General features: G+C 48.4%; 1 protein-coding gene across 1 annotated transcript; it reads right to left on the bottom strand.

The window, feature by feature from the left end:
- Window positions 1–75: 75 nt before the first annotated feature.
- LOC125514210 (pentatricopeptide repeat-containing protein At1g80880, mitochondrial) lies at window positions 76–3,206 on the bottom strand. The gene is made up of 2 exons (XM_048679499.2): window positions 2,612–3,206; window positions 76–1,379 (listed from the first exon to the last, which is right to left on the bottom strand). The coding sequence occupies exons 1-2, from the start codon at window positions 3,136–3,138 to the stop codon at window positions 350–352; spliced, it is 1,557 nt and encodes a 518-aa protein (XP_048535456.2). The 5' UTR covers window positions 3,139–3,206; the 3' UTR covers window positions 76–349.
- Window positions 3,207–19,526: the final 16,320 nt, after the last annotated feature.

Here is a 19,526-nt window from a genome sequence, read left to right as displayed (position 1 = left end):
CCTCTGCCTACTGCAATACCTGTAATTCTGGGAAGGCATAGATACGAAATGATCACACATTATAAACACAGAACAATAAGAACCATGACCCATGGCAATCATAGGACCTTTTGATGCTACACCATGTACATTTTTCGAAACTCGGCCCCTGAGGAAAATCCCTCAAGAGCGAATCATTTCAGAAGAAGCAACTCGGGCGAGAATTTTAGCGGTTTCATGTTTGTTAGTTATGAAGATTCAGGAGCAACTTGTTAACTGAACACACATACCTCACAGTCACATTTGTTTGCATTTACCTTTTTGTCATACAAAAGAAGCACTAGAAGCGTGCTTAACAGTGACACATGTATTACGGGATTCTCGTCCGTCTTGTAGAATGTTTGATACGCTGTGGAATAAGGTTGTATTTGCCTGCTCCTCTCCAGTGGTCTCTGTTGGCCAGTAGAAAAGTTTTGAATTCCTTATCAAGTTTTGGGTCCGAAGCAAAACCATTTGCCTTCATTTCATCATAATACTCTAAAGCTCGTGGTATGCATCCATGTTTAATCAAACCTTGGACCACTGCCATGTAGTGTGCATAACCAGGCCTAATGTCGTACCTTCGCATTTCAGTCCACACCCTCAGAGCATTTCCAGACTCATTCAATTGGATAAACTTATCAATGAGCATGAGAAATGTGTCGCTGTTAGGGCCACAGCCATCTTCTTTCATTTTCTTCAGTAGCTGCAGTGTTTCGTCAATGCCTTCCTGTTTCAGAAATGCATGGTACGTCAAAATGGTTGGAACAATGCCCTTCATTGTCATGTCTTCCATCACCTCTCGTGCTTCCTCAAGCTTGCAACTTTCACAAAGTGGAACTATAATACTGTTGTATGTTTCAACATCGGGTTGGAGACCTTCATCCACAATTTTACTGAGAACATTTCTTGCATCCTTCATGCAATTCTCTCTTGTCAGAACATAAATAAGTTGGTTATAGACACCAATACCAGGAGTCCAACCCCTCTTCTTCATCTCATCGTAAACCCTCAGAGTATCAAAAAGGTTCCCTACCTTTGAGAAACAACAGACCATGAGAGCATAAGACGTACCATCAGGAGTAATGCAGCAATTTGCCATTTCTCGCCAAACTCTCTTTACTTCGGCCACATCGGTGAAGATATTACACCAACCATCAAGTATTATATTGAAACCTTCGGCCGTGAGTGGGAAAAATTTCCTTCTTGAAAGAAGCAACTCTTCGGCATCTTCTATGTTTTTACTTCTGCAAAGAGCACGAAGAAGGGAATAGAATACAGTTTGGTCCACTTCCACTTTAAACCTCTCCATCACATCAAAGGTCTTGACTGCTTTCTTCACTTCATTGGCAGCTGCATACCTGAAATTTCATAAACAAATCCCTACAATGAAAGAAGCATGGGACACAAATAGTAGCAGTAACTAGTTTACTACAATGGCAATGGCTGCTTTTCACTTTGGTCTTCACATTACAAAAGCAAAATACAGTTATGATGTCAAAAGTGATCCGATAATGTAAGAGGAGCCCCATAGCAGCGCTAGTAAATAGATTCAGATGTAGGGAATTATATGTTCCATCCAACACATCAAGTACACTAAAAGCGCGAATATAGGATTTATGACAGCAACAACACCACACTCAATAATCAAGATGCTAAGTTTAGCACTCCTGAAACTTCAAACATCAACACAACAAGTAACTGAACCAAAGTAAATTCAGCCAAGCACTCACACAATACATGTCAATCATCACTCACTATACTATCATCATCACATGGCTAGAAGATTAGAATATCCTATGAAGACGAGTCATAAAACTTCTTATGTCAACAACATTTTTGCAAGCAGGCAATCACTTTTTAGCTCTCAAAATAACTTAAGCACCTATAGCTCAAGCATCCACCCCCCTTCTATGACCACAATAGAAGCAATGCACATTGCATAACAAAATATGTCGAATGCCACAAAAGTTATCAGCAGAATGTTGTGTTCACTGTTCACTCCTACAGTCGTACTTTTCCCCTGTTTACCTGAAACCCAACCTAAAGCACTGGATCATTGCAGAAAACTCACCAGTGTGACCATCATCCTTTTCTTGTTCTCAGAATTATGTGTCTACTTCACTAACACGCCAGTGTTTGTATCGGTGCAATGCAATTTTGCTATGATGTATGTATTTTATTGCAAATCTACTGAGATTTCTAGTAAAGTAAGCACCTCCTTTACTCCGTTGCTGGTTATATACCTAGTCCCTTGGCTCACATTCACTGCAATACCACTCCAAGAAACCAAACCAACCCACTCAAAATGGGTTTACAAACATTTTTATTAGGGGAATTTATGTCTTTGTAATAATATGAGTCGCTTACATTTGGCCTGGACCCAGACGTCGATCAGACACCGAATGGCAAATCCTTAAACCGCAATACACCGAGACAAAATCTAAATTTTGCCTACATTATAGAGCCATAGACAACGGAACATAGTTCTACAAGAGCACTATCATAAAGTACTAGTACTATGCTGGCCAAATGCTTGATTACACCTAATAATATCATGAAATGGTGAAAGATTATGTGCATGCGACCTTACCTCTCCATCAAGATGACCATGGCACGGCGGGTCAGCACCCCACGGCGCTGCATCCGCCGCACGGCCGCCCACGCGAGGTCGAACCGCCCAGCCCTCCCCGCCGACCATATGGCCAGGTGCCACGCCTCGGCCGGCAGGGACCCCGCCCCCTCAGCGCCGGACGTGGCGCTGCACTCGTCGCCCCAGCGAAGCGCGAGCGCTGCTGCCTCCGGGTCGCGGCGCAGTTCCCACAGCGCGCGGACGAGTGAGGGAGGGGACGGCGATGGGACAGAAGAGGGGGAAAGAAGGAGGGAGAGGGCGTCCTTCGGGGAAGACGCGACGGAGGAGGCGTGGGAGATGCGACGGAGGAAGGAGGTGAGCTCGCCGTCGTCGTCGGGGGCGGGGGGGATAGGGTGAGCGTACTCGATGTCGCTTTGGTCGGAGGAGGAGTGGCTGACGGAGAGGCTAACGTGGCGGGAGGGAAGGAGGGGGGAACGGTGGGGGAGGAGGAGGTGGCGGCGGAGGGCGGCGGCGAGCTGCGGCGCCATGGGAGAGAGAGAGGCCAGCGAGCGCTACGGGCGCGCCAACATGGGCCAGCGGCCCAGTAGGACGATCGGCCCGATTTTTGCTGAGTTTTGTGTACTACTCCCCCGTTCCAAAATAGGTACAAAGTTAGTACAAAGTTGAGTCAGGCACTAGGCCCAACCGTTCGGCCGGTCGCGTCAGAACCATTGGATTTGAACCGCGTGGGCCATTGGATCTTGCAAAAAAAAGGGCTTGCCCCGCAGCTTCTTCTTCCTCTCGCTGGATTCACATCTCCCGCTCGGTGCACGCATCCTCTCCCCTCCGGTGACTGACCTCGTCGCCGGTCCCCACCCCCGCCGGCCGTCCTCGTCGCCGGTCCCCATCCTCGCCGGCCGCCCTCGTCGCCGGTCCCCACCTGCGCTGTTCGTCCTCATCGCCGCGTTGACCCATGAAACAGTTGCACCTACGGTTGTAGCTATCAGCAACGACGGGTGAAGCCCAGGTTGCAGCTCCGCCGCCGCCCCTCGCCGCAGCCCTATCGCCATGGCCACGCCCAACCATTCCTTTCTCTTTCATCATCCACGTGCAGATGTATTTTGCTTCAATCATTGTTCATTTTTGCTACGACCGGTGACAGGAATCGCTACAACCATTCATGTCGACAGTCACGACGGCGACCACGATTTGCTTCAACCTTCGTCGGGTTTTGCCGGGAGTAGCAAGACATGACACCGGTTGTAGCTTTTCCCGCTGCCGGTTGCAGCAAAAATCGCAGCGTCGCCGTCGTCACCACAAATTTCGTCGTGGCCGTTGCAGCAAATCACATATCCGATTGTAGCTTTTTCGTTGCCGGTTGTAGCAAAAATGACCGCCGGCGGTAGCTTTTCATGCTTCCGGTTGCAGCAAAAACGCAACACCTTGGTCGCCACCACAAAACTTCGGTGTTGCCATTGCAGCAAATCACATTGTGGGAGGTAGCTTTTTTTGTTGTTGGTTGTAGCAAACGGCAATGGCGGTTGCAACAAAACATGGTCGCCGCATTGATTGTAGCTTGTCGTGTGTGCCAATCGCAGCATTTTCATTACTGGCTGTAGGAAAAACAATTGACCTCAGTGGTAGTAGCAAAAAGTAGACGGTGGTAGACCGCGGTTGCAGCAAAAATTCACCCTCGCCGGTAGTAGAAAAAGTAGAGGGTGGCAGCAAAAATTCATTATTGCCGATTGTAACGCCCCAGACACACCCGCCGGTGGTCTTTACTCCTGGCGAGATCTAGACTGGCCCCACAGATCAATACTAGTCTTTTCTGCGCACTTTGTTCTCACTCGTGCGCACCCGGGAGCAACTTCCCGGCCGGTCACCCATCCTGACACTACTCCAAGCTGAGCACGCTTAACTTTGGAGTTCTGTCCGAATGGGCTCCCAGAAAAGAAGGAATTCCTTATTGATATGAGTAGTCTATCATCCCTAATAAGCCAGGTCATCACATACACCCCCACTCAGAGGAACCGACGTCCTCGTCGGGCCACAGGAACGTTCCCTCTTGGCACATACGTCTGTGCATCCAGTCCGGTACATGTACCATGCCGTGTGCCACGACGGGTCATAAACGTCATGAACAACATGACCACGCACCTGTCCATAAACATCCGTGTAACCACGAGGGTCGGCTCTGATACCAACTTGTAACGCCCCAGACACACCCGCCGGTGGTCGTTACTCCTGGCGGGATCTAGACTGGCCCCACAGATCAATACTAGTCTTTTCTGCGCACTTTGCCCTCACTCGTGCGCACCCGGGAGCAACTTCCCGGTCGGTCACCCATCCTGACACTACTCCAAGCTGAGCACGCTTAACTTTGGAGTTCTATCCGAATGGGCTCCTAGAAAAGAAGGAATTCCTTATTGATATGAGTAGTCTATCATCTCTAATAAGCCAGACCATCATACCGATAGTAGCAAATTGTCTCACCGGGTAGTAGCAAAAGTAAACGGCGGTTGCAACATAAACGGTCGTCTCCCCGTCGCGAGGCACGGTATGGCCATTTGGTTGTAGCAAAAAAAATTAGTGGTCGTAGCAAAATTAGATTATGGTTGTAGCAAAAAACATTGTCGTCACTGTCGCGAGAGGCAGAGTGGCCAGTTGGTTGTAGCAAAAATTGTGGCCGGTCGTAGCAAAAACTGACAATGGTTGCAGCACCGTCTGATCGGTTGTTTACCATTGCCGGAGATGGTCATTGTCGGTTTCAAAACCGGCGGATCTCGGGTAGGGGGTCCCGAACTGTGCGTCTAGACCGGATGGTAACAGGAGGCAGGGAACACTTTGTTTTACCCAGGTTCGGGCCCTCTCGATGGAGGTAATACCCTACTCCTGCTTGATTAATATTGATGATATGGGTAGTACAAGAGTAGATCTACCACGAGATCAAGGAGGCTAAACCCTAGAAGCTAGCCTATGGTATGATTGTTGTGTATGGAGTTGACTCCCTACGGACTACAACCCTCCGGTTTATATAGACACCGGATAGGGTTAGGGTTACATAGAGTCGGTTACAATGGTAGGAGATCTTGAATATCTGCATCGCCAAGCTTGCCTTCCACGCCAAGGAAAGTCAAATCCGGACACGGGACGAAGTCTTCAATCTTGTATCTTCACAGTCCAGGAGTCCGGCTGAAGGTATAGTCCGGCTACCCGAACATCCCCTAATCCAAGACTCCCTCAGTAGCCCCCAAACCAGGCTTCAATGACGATGAGTCCGGCGCGCAGATTGTTCGGCATTGCAAGGCGGGTTCCTCTCAAAATCTTGTGTACCTATAGGAATAATGTCCGATTTTTGTAATGTAGTGCTCCTCGGCTTCCACGCCCAATAATGGTCGTCTTCCACGTGTTCAAACGAATGCGAAAAGCCAGGGTGTTTTTACATCCACACCCCTAGCCGTATAAACGAGCCGCCTATTTAACGGGATGGGGATTTAGGTCCAAACCACATCTTCTCCTTTCCGTGAGTTATCATCAGAGCGCTTCCAGCAAAGGTCCATTCCAACATGACCAGCCGTCGCAGCTCCTCCCCTCGCTCCTCCGGTCCCAAACCCGGGGACTGGGAGAGTTGCACCATCCCGCATAGCGAGTTAGAGTCACTTCAGGCCAAGGGATTTCTCCCTCAGGCACACATGGTCCCGGTCCGAGCCGGTCTCGCCACCTATAATGGCGGAAAACAAGCGGAGAGCACCCCCAATCCTTCTAAAGGAGAGCGGGTGTGCCTCGTCCCCTATCTAATAAGGGGACTGGGATTTCCAATTCACCCATTTCTCCGCGGGCTTCTGGAGTTCTACGGCCTCCAGCTGCACAACCTCACGCCCGCCTCCGTATTGCATATTGCGGGTTTCGTCGCCCTTTGCGAGCTATTTTTAGGCGTTGAGGCTCATTTCGCGCTGTGGAAGAGGTTATTCTGCCTGGTGCCCCGTTCTAAAGAGGGGTCTATATACCAAGTGGGCGGAGCCGAAGTATGGCGCATCGCCGGGACCGGATACCTATCCGGAACCCCGAAGAAGACGTCCGAGGACTGGCCTTCGGAATGGTTTTATATAGATGACGTCCCGCTACCGGACCCTATCCGGGTCGGTCTCCCTGAGTTCAACAGTGCTCCATTGAAGAAACGCTTGAGCTGGCGTCCGCGGAGCTCTCAGAGAGAAAGCGACAGAGACGTCCTTTACCTGATGGGCCGGATAAGACTGTTGGCTCATTCCGGACTAACCATGATTGGAGTCATGGCCGCATGCATTATGCGGGGGGTGCAGCCACTTCAATATAGAGGCCACCCCATGTGGGATTTCAACGGGAGGATGACGCCACCCGTTACGGTTGTAAGGGGCCGGCTTCAGCTGCCGCCCTAGTAAAGATCTTATCCTCTTTGTACAAGGGAGAAAAGGAGGAATTCCTCCGCGTCAACCCGTAGGCCAGATTTACTATGTACGATCCTCCAAGTTGGGTAAGTGAACAACTGCGCTTGCCCGTTTGTTTTGTACTCCCACGGTTAGATATGTAGTCTAACGACTTCAATGCAGGAACTGCGACAGGTAGTAAAGGATATAAACAGCCGCCCTCCACAACCCGAGGACCCAGAATGGTCCCTCGATCCGGACTCCGAAGAGGATCCGAACATATCGGTGGAGCTTATCAACGGGGTGTTCCATCAGCTAAGCAAGGACAACACCTTGGTAGCCATCACGGCTGATTACCCAGGGTTAATCCCGGCCTCCCAGGTGACAGAAACCGGAGTCTCATTCCCTTGAGAGAGATTCCACTCTCACGTATTCCGGTGTTTCTGACGACAACCGCGTTTTGCAGAGGAGATTTCTGAGGCAGGAGGCCGAACCTGCGGTGGCTAGCCAACGAGGGGCCGCAGGGCCCCGGGGGGCAAAAAGGAATGTAGTCCGGACTGAGATGCCGGCGCAAAGGTATAGCGCACCCTCTGCTTCCCTGGTGTTTATTCTGTCCGGGCATATTAACGTTCGTGCTATATTCAGAACGAAGAGACCTCGGCGGACTATATCCGGAGAGGTTGCCAATCGCGCCTCCACCAGCCAGGCTCCAACGTCTGGCCAGGAAGCGGAGGCGAGCACAAGGCGCGCACCGGACGCTCCTCCGACAGAGGATGCGGACAGGCTGTCTGCCACAAATTCTGAAGTGGAGAGTGCCATGAACCACAGGCGTCGCCGGACAGTTCTACGCGACGCTTGTTTCTCCCAAGAGGCTTTAGATGCCTTTAATTCGGGAGATGCGTACCTCCGTGCCGCTCAAAATGGTTTAGCCAGAGCCACGGAGTAGTATGTAAAAGACATACGGGTAAGAAAATTTTGGTCAATATATATATACCCGTAGCCCCTGAGACTTGAAACAGTTAGAGCAACTGATTTAAGGATCATTGAATATTCAGGTTCTTACAGAGAAGAATACTGTACTGTCCCAGGAGCTGGAAAAGTGCAAGGCCCAACTAGAGGCCGCACTAGCCGCAGCAGGGGAGTCCAAAGAGACCCCCTCAGGTAAGATACACTTCGAAAGATTAGTATTGTGCGGTGTGGGTGCAAATCTGACAAATCATGTTGCAGATGGCGCCGGACTCGATCCGGAAAAGCAACAACTCTTACGCCGGCTAAAGGCCGGTGAGAGTACGTTGACAAAGGTGAGGCGAGAGAAGAATGATCTTCAGGATACCAACACCAGGCTGGACGTCGCACTTAAAGATGTTCGTGGCCAGCTGTCGGACTCCACGAAGGAGAATCAGCGGCTTCGACGCGGCATATTTAGTAAGTGCTTGAACGAACTTTGAAAAAAGAGTTCGGCGAGGAAGTCGACTAACAGAGTAATGTCTGTAGGTATGCTCACAGGTCGTCCTGCAGAGGAGATGCCTGGTTCTATGGGTGACCTTCTTCCCGAACTCATGCAACTGCACGAGCGAATTCGGCAGGCGATGCGAGGTGTTGCCCAAGCCTTATGGCCTGCCCACTCCATGCCCGAGGGCCTTGGAGAGCTTGCAGAGAAGCTGAAGGGAGCTCGGCGGCGCTTCCGATTGTGGAAGATATCAGCCTACCGACAAGGCGCTAGGGAAGCCTGGGCCATGGTGAAAACCTGTTTTATGAAGTCTGACCCAAACCACATGGCCGAGGTCAGACCAGTGGGGCCTGACGGGAAGGAGATCCCTGTGAGCTTAGTATACGGCCAAGTAGAGTTGGCCGCGAAGTATTCCCAGCAGGACTGTAAATTAGACGGCCTGTTAGATGGTATAGAAGAGGAATACAATCAGTCAGAATGACTATGTAATTTTGAATTGACATGTGTAATGCCTTCTAGCCGGATTGTAGATCGTTTGTCGTTGCCGACCTTTTCGCTTCAACCTCGGGACCTGACGGTCCGGAGTGTGTCCGAATACCAGAGCGGTTATATAAGAACCATGGTATGCGTGGAGACCAGGCGTAGGGGTCATTAGTGCTTTATCAGACAAGTACCCAACTAGTTATGTTATATTACATGGTTAGTAAGAAACATCTTCCAGAGAGAATAGTTCCGTTAGGGGTTCCTTTCGCTGGGAGGCATGCCCTAAAGTGCATGTCCGGACTGCGTAAGAAGACGCAGAAAAAAGCATCTGGGGGCGCATAGAATGACTAAAAAGATCATCTTTTATCTCACCGACCGAATATTCCCTTAAGAATGCTAGCTTTCGGCTTCACCCAGTCTGAGGTACACATCCGGCTGACCCGGCAGTAACAATCGCAGAGGTGCTCCCTTTACCGCCTAGCCGAACAATCGGGAACGTAGGGGTAAGCACAGGAGCCAGGCAACCCAGCTTGGCCAAAACTTAAGTCATATCGATGCATATAATGGTGAAAAAAAGGGTACATGCGGAAGTTTGACGCATGTGTTGGGCGTGAAGCCCGTATAAATAAGCTTTTGTTAGAGAAGCCCCCAGGTTTAATGAGCGCGAGTGGCGCGTCACTAGATGAGCCTTTAAGGGCTATAAAAGAAAAGAGGGGAAGGAGAGAAATGTAAGACAGAAAAATGCAAAAAATGGACAGAGGAAGGAGACGAACATAGAGTCCGACGCTAGGCATAGAATCTTCGGAGACGGGTGGCGTTCCACGGGTTCGGCTCGAGTCGGTTATCCGACGCATCTCGCAGGCGGTACGCCCCGCCAGTCGGGACTTGGTCGATTATGAATGGATCTTCCCACTTGGGCTTGAGTTTGTCCTTTTTCTTATCCGGCAGGCGTAGAACTAGTTCGCCAACATTGTAATTTTTTGCCCGTACTTCTCTGCTTTGATATCTTCGGGCCTGCTGTTGATAAAATGCGGAACGGGCTTTTGCCACATCACGCTCCTCCTCTAGGGCGTCCAAGTTGTCCTGCCGATCGAGCTCGGCTTCTCTTTCTTCGTACATGCGCACTCTAGGTGAGTCATGAATTATGTCGCGGGGCAGAACTGCCTCTGCGCCGTACACCATAAAAAATGGTGTGTATCCGGTGGTGCGATTTGGCGTGGTCCGCAGCCCCCATAGCACGGAGTCGAGCTCCTCTACCCAGTGCGTGTTATATTCCTTGAGGGACCGCACCAGTCTGGGTTTAATGCCGCTCATGATAAGACCATTTGCACGTTCGACCTGGCCGTTGGTTTGTGGGTGATAGATGGAAGCATAATCGAGCTTGATGCCCATGTTTTTGCACCAGAGTTTTACCTTGTCGGCGGTAAAGTTTGTACCGTTATCGGTTATGATGCTGTGGGGGACGCCATAACGGTGTACAACCCCGGATATGAAGTCTATCACAGGTCCGGATTCGGCCGTTTTAACAGGCTTGGCTTCTATTCATTTGGTGAATTTATCCACCATGACCAGTAAGTATTTTTTCCTATCGGTCCCACCTTTAAGGGGTCCGACCATGTCAAGCCCCCAGACCGCAAAAGGCCAGGTGATGGGTATAGTTTGGAGTGCGGTGGGTGGCATATGGCTTTGGTTGGCAAAAAGTTGGCAACCAACGCATCGTTGGACTAGGTCCTGAGCGTCTGCCTGGGCCGTCGGCCAATAAAAGCCTGTACGGAAAGCCTTGCTAACGAGGGACCGAGCAGCAGCGTGGTGACCACCGAGTCCGGCATGAATTTCAGCCAGAAGGTTCCGCCCTTCCTCTTCGGAGATGCACCTTTGAAGGACTCCGGTAGCGCTTTTCTTATAAAGCTCTCCCTCATGGACTCTGTAGGCTTTAGATCGCCGCACTATGCAGCGGGCCTCGTTTTGGTCCTCCAGGAGTTCCTGCCTAGTAAGGTAGGCTAGGAATGGTTCTGTCCATGGGGCGATGACCGCCATTATTACGTGGGCTGAAGGTGTAATTTCATTGGCAGAGCCTCCAATTGTGTCAGAGTGTTCGGCGTCGAGTGGTGCGACTGGGTCCGGGCTGTTATTTGCGGGTTCCCCCTCCCATGCTACGGATGGCTTGAACAATCTTTCCAAAAAGATGTTGGGGGGGGGGACTACATTGCGTCTTGCTCCGATGCGTGCCAGCACGTCCGCTGCTTGATTGTTTTCTCGGGCTATATGGTGAAACTCCAGCCCTTCGAACCAAGCTGACATTTTTAGGACGGCGTTGCGGTAAGCTGCCATTTTTGGGTCCTTGGCGTCGAAGTCTCCATTTATTTGGGATATCGCGAGGTTTGAATCCCCACGTACCTCTAGGCGCTGGATACCCATGGATACTGCTATCCGGAGGCCATGTAGGAGGGCCTCATATTCGGCTGCATTGTTGGAATCCATGTACATGATCTGGAGCACATATTGGACTGTGTCTCCTGTGGGGGACGTCAGGACGACGCCAGCCCCCAGTCCGGCCAACATTTTGGAGCCGTCGAAATGGATAATCCAGTTTGAATATGTGCCGTACTCTTTAGGGAGCTCGGCCTCCGTCCATTCTGCGACGAAGTCGGCCAAAACTTGCGATTTAATAGCTCGCCGTGGCTTATAGGTTATATCGAACAGGAGAAGCTCGATGGCCCATTTTGCAATCCGGCCCGTTGCGTCACGGTTGTTGATAATATCATTGAGTGGTACTTCTGAGGCTACTGTTATGGAACACTCTTGAAAGTAGTGTCGTAGCTTCCGGGATGCCATGAATACCGCGTATGCAATCTTTTGATAATGCGGGTACCGTGATTTGCATGGAGTGAGGACGGTGGATACGTAGTAGACCGGCCTTTGAAGGGGGAATTTGTGTCCATCCGTTTCCCGCTCGACAACGAGTACTGTGCTGACAACTTGATGTGTTGCTGCAATGTACAATGACATTGGTTCGCCGGTGTTCGGCGCGGCTAGGACTGGGTTTGTTGCCAATATAGCTTTTATTTCATCAAGTCCGGCCGTGGCGGCCTCCGTCCACTCGAAGTGTTCGGTGCGCCGAAGGAGGCGATAGAGGGGTAGTGCCTTTTCTCCCAAGCGGGAGATGAAGCGGCTTAAAGCCGCCACGCATCCGGTTAATTTTTGTATTTGTTTGAGGTCCTTTGGGATATCCAATTGTGACAAAGCTCGGATCTTGGCTGGATTTGCTTCAATTCCTCTACCGGATACAATGAAGCCCAAGAGCTTTCCGGCTGGGACGCCGAAGACGCATTTTTCCGGGTTGAGCTTGATGTCATATTTTCGGAGGTTATCGAATGTAAGCCTCAAGTCGTCTACTAGAGATTCGACATGTCTTGATTTGACGACCACATCGTCCACATATGCCTCCACTGTTTTGCCGATCTGATTTGCCAGACATGTCTGGATCATGCGCTGATATGTTGCGCTGGCGTTTTTTAGCCCGAAGGGCATTGTGTTGAAGCAGAATGGGCCGTATGGTGTGATGAATGCTATTGTAGCTTGGTCTGATTCTGCCATCTTGATTTGATGGTAACCGGAGTATGCGTCGAGGAAACACAACAAATCGTGTCCTGCGGTGGCATCGATAATTTGGTCGATGCGGGGGAGGGGGAAGGGATCCTTTGGGCAAGCCTTGTTAAGGTCTTTAAAGTCGACACACAGGCGCCGGGATTTGTCCTTTTTTGGTACCATCACCAGGTTTGCTAGCCAGTCCGGATGTTTTATGTCTCTGATGAATCCAGCCTCCAATAGCTTGGCTAGCTCCTCTCCCATAGCCTGTCTCTTGGGTTCGGAAAAACGCCGAAGGGCTTGTTTGACAGGTTTAAATCCTTTTAGGATATTTAAGCTGTGTTCGGCCAGCCTGCGTGGGATCCCTGGCATGTCTGAAGGGTGCCAGGCGAAGATGTCCCAGTTCTCTCATAGGAACTCTCGTAGTGCGGCGTTTGCATCAGGGTTCAGTCTTGCCCTGATTGAAGCTTTTTTATTGGGGTCCGTTGGATGGACCTGGAATTTGACTATTTCGTCGGCTGGCTTGAAGGATGTGGATTTGGATCTCTTATCGAGTATCACATCATCCCAGTTAACCGTGGAGCGCAGCGCAGTCAGTTCCTCGGCCACTAAGGCTTCGGATAGCGCCTCAAGGGCTAATGCGGCCGTCTTGTTTTTCGGCGCGGAGTGCTATGTCCGGATCACTAGCTAGAGTGATAATTCCATTCGGCCCGGGCATCTTAAGCTTCATGTATCCGTAATGGGGTATTGCTTGGAAGATTGTGAATGCTTCTCGCCCTAGTAAAGCGTTATATTCGCTCTTAAACGGGGCCACCTGAAACGTGACTTCTTCGGACCTGTAATTATCCGGCGTGCCGAACACCACATCTAGTGTGATTTTTCCTATGCAGCGCGCTTCCCGACTGGGGATTATTCCTCTAAAGGTTGTGCTGCTTCGCTCGATGCGGTTCCAGTCTATTTCCATTTTTTGAAGGGTTTCCTCATAAATGAGGTTCAGTCCGCTGCCTCCATCCATGAGCACCTTGGTGAGGCGAAAGCCGTCCACTATGGGACTGAGGACCAATGCGGCTGGTGCTCGGGCTGTTCGGAATCTAGGTTCATCACTTGCGTTGAAGGTAATAGCAGTGTCGCTCCATGGATTTATTGTTGCAACTGTTGGGTTTCGTAGTAATTTCAAAAAATTTCCTACGCACACGCAAGATCATGGTGATGTATAGCAACGAGGGGGAGAGTCTGATCTACATACCCTTGTAGATCGCAACGGAAGCGTTGACACAACATAGAGGAAGTAGTCGTACGTCTTCTTCCCGATCCGACCGATCCAAGCACCGTTACTCCGGCACCTCCGAGTTCTTAGCACACGTACAGCTCGATGACGATCCCCGGGCTCCGATCCAGCAAAGCTTCGGGGAGGAGTTCCGTCAGCACGACGGCGTGGTGACGATCTTGATGTTCTATCGACGCAGGGCTTCGCCTAAGCACTACAACGATATGATCGAGGTGGAATATGGTGGCAGGGGGCACCGCACACGGCTAAGGAACGATCTCAATGATCAACTTGTGTGTCTAGAGGTGCCCCCTGCCTCCGTATATAAAGGAGCCAAGGGGGAGGGGTGCGGCCAGCCCTATGGAGGCGCAGGAGGAGTCCTACTCCTACCGGGAGTAGGACTCCCCCCCCCCAATCCTATTCCAAATAGGACTCCCAAGGGGGAAAGAGGGAGAGGGGTGGCCGGCCACCTCTCCTAGTCCTAATAGGACTAGGGGAGGGGGGGAGGCGCGCAGCCCTTATGGGCAGCCCTTTCACCTTTCCACTAAGGCCCACTAAGGCCCATATGATTCCCGGGGGGTTCCGGTAACCTCCCGGTACTCCGGGAAAATCCCGATTTTACCTGGAACACTTCCGATGTCCAAACATAGGCTTCCAATATATCAATCTTTATGTCTCGACCATTTCGAGACTCCTCGTCATGTCCGTGATCACATCCGGGACTCCGAACAACCTGCGGTACATCAAAATGCATAAACTCATAATAACTGTCATCGTAACGTTAAGCGTGCGGACCCTACGGTTCGAGAACAATGTAGACATGACCGAGACACGTCTCCAGTCAATAACCAATAGCGGGACCTGGATGCCCATATTGGCTCCTACATATTCTACGAAGATCTTTATCGGTCAGACCGCATAACAACATACGTTGTTCCCTTTGTCATCGGTATGTTACTTGCCCGAGATTCGATCGTCGGTATCCAATACCTAGTTCAATCTCGTTACCGGCAAGTCTCTTTACTCGTTCCGTAATACATCATCTCACAACTAACATATTAGTTGTAATGCTTGCAAGGCTTATGTGATGTGTATTACCGAGAGGGCCCAGAGATACCTCTCCGACAATCGGAGTGACGAATCCTAATCTCGAAATACGCCAACCCAACATCTACCTTTGGAGACACCTGTAATGCTCCTTTATAATCACCCAGTTACGTTGTGACGTTTGGTAGCACCCAAAGTGTTCCTCCGGCAAACGGGAGTTTCATAATCTCATAGTCATAGGAACATGTATAAGTCATGAAGAAAGCAATAGCAACATACTAAACGATCGGGTGCTAAGCTAATGGAATGGGTCATGTCAATCAGATCATTCAACTAATGATGTGACCTCGTTAATCAAATAACAACTCATTGTTCATGGTCAGGAAACATAACCATCTTTGATTAATGAGCTAGTCAAGTAGAGGCATACTAGTGACACTTTCTTTGTCTATGTATTCACACATGTATTATGTTTCCGGTTAATACAATTCTAGCATGAATAATAAACATTTATCATGATTATAAGGAAATAAATAATAACTTTATTATTGCCTCTAGGGCATATTTCCTTCAGTCTCCCACTTGCACTAGAGTCAATAATCTAGATTACACTGTAATGATTCTAACACCCATGGAGCCTTGGTGCTGATCATGTTTTGCTCGTGGAAGAGGCTTAGTCAACGGGTCTGCAACATTCAGATCCGTATGTATCTTGCAAATCTCTATGTCTCCCACCTAGACTAGATCCCGGATGGAGTTGAAGCGTCTCTTGATGTGTTTGGTCCTTTTGTGAAATCTGGATTCCTTTGCCAAGGCAATTGCACCAGTATTGTCACAAAAGATTTTCATTGGACCCGATGCATTAGGTATGACACCTAGATCGGATATGAACTCCTTCATCCAGACTCCTTCGTTCGCTGCTTCCGAAGCAGCTATGTACTCCGCTTCACATGTAGATCCCGCTACGACGCTTTGTTTAGAACTGCACCAACTGACAGCTCCACCGTTTAATGTAAACACGTATCCGGTTTGCGATTTAGAATCGTCTGGATCAGTGTCAAAGCTTGCATCAACGTAACCTTTTATAGTGAGCTCTTTGTCACCTCCACATACGAGAAACATATCCTTAGTCCTTTTCAGGTATTTCAGGATGTTCTTGACCGCTGTCCAGTGATCCACTCCTGGATTACTTTGGTACCTCCCTGCTAAACTTATAGCAAGGCACACATCAGGTCTGGTACACAGCATTGCATACATGATAGATCCTATGGCTGATGCATAGGGAACATCTTTCATATTCTCTCTATCTTCTGCAGTGGTCGGGCATTGAGTCTTACTCAACTTCACACCTTGTAACACAGGCAAGAACCCTTTCTTTGCTTGATCCATTTTGAACTTCTTCAAAATTTTGTCAAGGTATGTGCTTTGTGAAAGTCCAATTAAGCGTCTTGATCTATCTCTATAGATCTTAATGCCTAATATGTAAGAAGCTTCACCGAGGTCTTTCATTGAAAATTTTTTATTCAAGTATCCCTTTATGCTATCCAGAAATTCTATATCATTTCCAATCAGCAATATGTCATCCACATATAATATCAGAAATGCTACAGAGCTCCCACTCACTTTCTTGTAAATACAGGCTTCTCCGAAAGTATGTATAAAACCAAATGCTTTGATCACACTATCAAAACGTTTATTACAACTCCGAGAGGCTTGCACCAGTCCATAAATGGATCGCCGGAGCTTGCACACTTTGTTAGCTCCCTTTGGATCGACAAAACCTTCCGGTTGCATCATATACAACTCTTCTTCCAGAAATCCATTCAGGAATGCAGTTTTGACATCCATATGCCAAATTTCATAATCATAAAATGCGGCAATTGCTAACATGATTCGGACAGACTTAAGCATCGCTACGGGTGAGAAGGTCTCATCGTAGTCAATCCCTTGAACTTGCCGAAAACCTTTTGCGACAAGTCGAGCTTTGCAGACAGTAACATTACCATCAGCGTCAGTCTTCTTCTTAAAGATCCATTTATTCTCAATTGCTTGCCGATCATCGGGCAAGTCAACCAAAGTCCATACTTTGTTCTCATACATGGATCCCATCTCAGATTTCATGGCTTCAAGCCACTTTGCGGAATCTGGGCTCACCATCGCTTCTTCATAGTTCGTAGGTTCATCATGATCTAGTAGCAAGACTTCCAGAACAGGATTACCGTACCACTCTGGTGCGGATCTTACTCTGGTTGATCTACGAGGTTCAGTAGTATCTTGATCTGAAGTTTCATGATCATTATCATTGGCTTCCTCACTAACTGGTGTAGGTGTCACTGAAACAGTTTTCTGTGATGAACTACTTTCCAGTAAGGGAGCAGGTACAGTTACCTCATAAAGTTCTACTTTCCTCCCACTCACTTCTTTCGAGAGAAACTCCTTCTCTAGAAAGGATCCATTCTTAGCAACGAATGTCTTGCCTTCGGATCTGTGATAGAAGGTGTACCCAACAGTTTCCTTTGGGTATCCTATGAAGACACATTTCTCCGATTTGGGTTCGAGCTTATCAGGTTGAAGCTTTTTCACATAAGCATCGCAGACCCAAACTTTAAGAAACGACAACTTTGGTTTCTTGCCAAACCACAGTTCATAAGGCGTCGTCTCAACGGATTTTGATGGTGCCCTATTTAACGTGAATGCAGCCGTCTCTAGAGCATAACCCCAAAACGATAGCGGTAAATCAGTAAGAGACATCATAGATCGCACCATATCTAGTAAAGTACGATTACGACGTTCGGACACACCATTACGCTGTGGTGTTCCGGGTGGCGTGAGTTGCGAAACTATTCCACAGTTTTTCAAATGTACACCAAACTCGTAACTCAAATATTCTCCTCCACGATCAGATCATAGAAACTTTATTTTCTTGTTACGATGATTTTCAACTTCACTCTGAAATTCTTTGAACTTTTCAAATGTTTCAGACTTATGTTTCATTAAGTAGATATATCCATATCTGCTTAAATCATCTGTGAAGGTGAGAAAATAACGATATCCGCCACGAGCCTCAATATTCATCGGACCACATACATCGGTATGTATGATTTCCAACAAATCTGTTGCTCTCTCCATAGTACCGGAGAATGGTGTTTTAGTCATCTTGCCCATGAGGCACGGTTCGCAAGTACCAAGTGATTCATAATCAAGTGGTTCCAAAAGTCCATCAGTATGGAGTTTCTTCATGCGCTTTACACCGATATGACCTAAACGACAGTGCCACAAATAAGTTGCACTTTCATTATCAACTCTGCATCTTTTGGTTTCAACATTATGAATATGTGTATTACTACTATCGAGATTCAATAAAAATAGACCACTCTTCAAGGGTGCATGACCATAAAAGATATTACTCATATAAATAGAACAACCATTATTCTCTGATTTAAATGAATAACCGTCTCGCATTAAACAAGATCCAGATATAATGTTCATGCTCAACGCTGGCACCAAATAACAATTATTTAGGTCTAATATTAATCCCGAAGGTAGATGTAGAGGTAGCGTGCCGACCGCGATCACATCGACTTTGGAACCGTTTCCCACGCGCATCGTCACCTCGTCCTTTGCCAGTGCCCGCTTATTCTGTAGTCCCTGTTTCGAGTTGCAAATATTAGCAACAGAACCAGTATCAAATACCCAAGTGCTACTGCGAGCTCTAGTAAGGTACACATCAATAACATGTATATCACATATACCTTTGTTCATCTTACCATCCTTCTTATCCGCCAAATACTTGGGGCAGTTCCGCTTCCAGTGACCAGTCTGCTTGCAGTAGAAGCACTCAGTTTCAGGCTTAGGTCCAGACTTGGGTTTCTTCTCCTGAGCAGCAACTTGCTTGCCGTTCTTCTTGAAGTTCCCCTTCTTCTTCCCTTTGCCCTTTTTCTTGAAACTAGTGGTCTTGTTAACCATCAACACTTGATGCTCCTTCTTGATTTCTACCTCCGCGGCTTTCAGCATTGCGAAGAGCTCGGGAATAGTCTTGTTCATCCCTTGCATATTATAGTTCATCACGAAGCTCTTGTAGCTTGGTGGCAGTGATTGGAGAATTCTGTCAATGACGCAATCATCTGGAAGATTAACTCCCAATTGAATCAAGTGATTATTATACCCAGACATTTTGAGTATATACTCACTGACAGAACTGTTCTCTTCCATCTTGCAGCTATAGAACTTATTGGAGACTTCATATCTCTCAATCCGGGCATTTGCTTGAAATATTAACTTCAACTCCTGAAACATCTCATATGCTCCATGACGTTCAAAACGTCGTTGAAGTCCCGATTCTAAGCCGTAAAGCATGGCACACTGAACTATCGAGTAGTCATCAGCTTTGCTCTGCCAGACGTTCATAACATCTGGTGTTGCTCCAGCAGCAGGCCTGGCACCCAGCGGTGCTTCCAGGACGTAATTCTTCTGTGCAGCAATGAGGATAATCCTCAAGTTACGGACCCAGTCCGTGTAATTGCTACCATCATCTTTCAACTTTGCTTTCTCAAGGAACGCATTAAAATTCAACGGAACAACAGCACGAGCCATCTATCTACAATCAACATAAACAAGCAAGATACTATCAGGTACTAAGTTCATGATAAATTTAAGTTCAATTAATCACATTACTTAAGAACTCCCACTTAGATAGAC

The sequence above is a fragment of the Triticum urartu genome, chromosome 1A (genome assembly GCF_056163025.1).
Source record: "Triticum urartu cultivar PI428250 chromosome 1A, HENAU_Tu73, whole genome shotgun sequence".
Lineage (NCBI taxonomy): Eukaryota > Viridiplantae > Streptophyta > Magnoliopsida > Poales > Poaceae > Triticum > Triticum urartu.
Note: the sequence above shows the minus strand (reverse complement) of the source record. Positions and strands in the feature narration are given on the sequence as shown.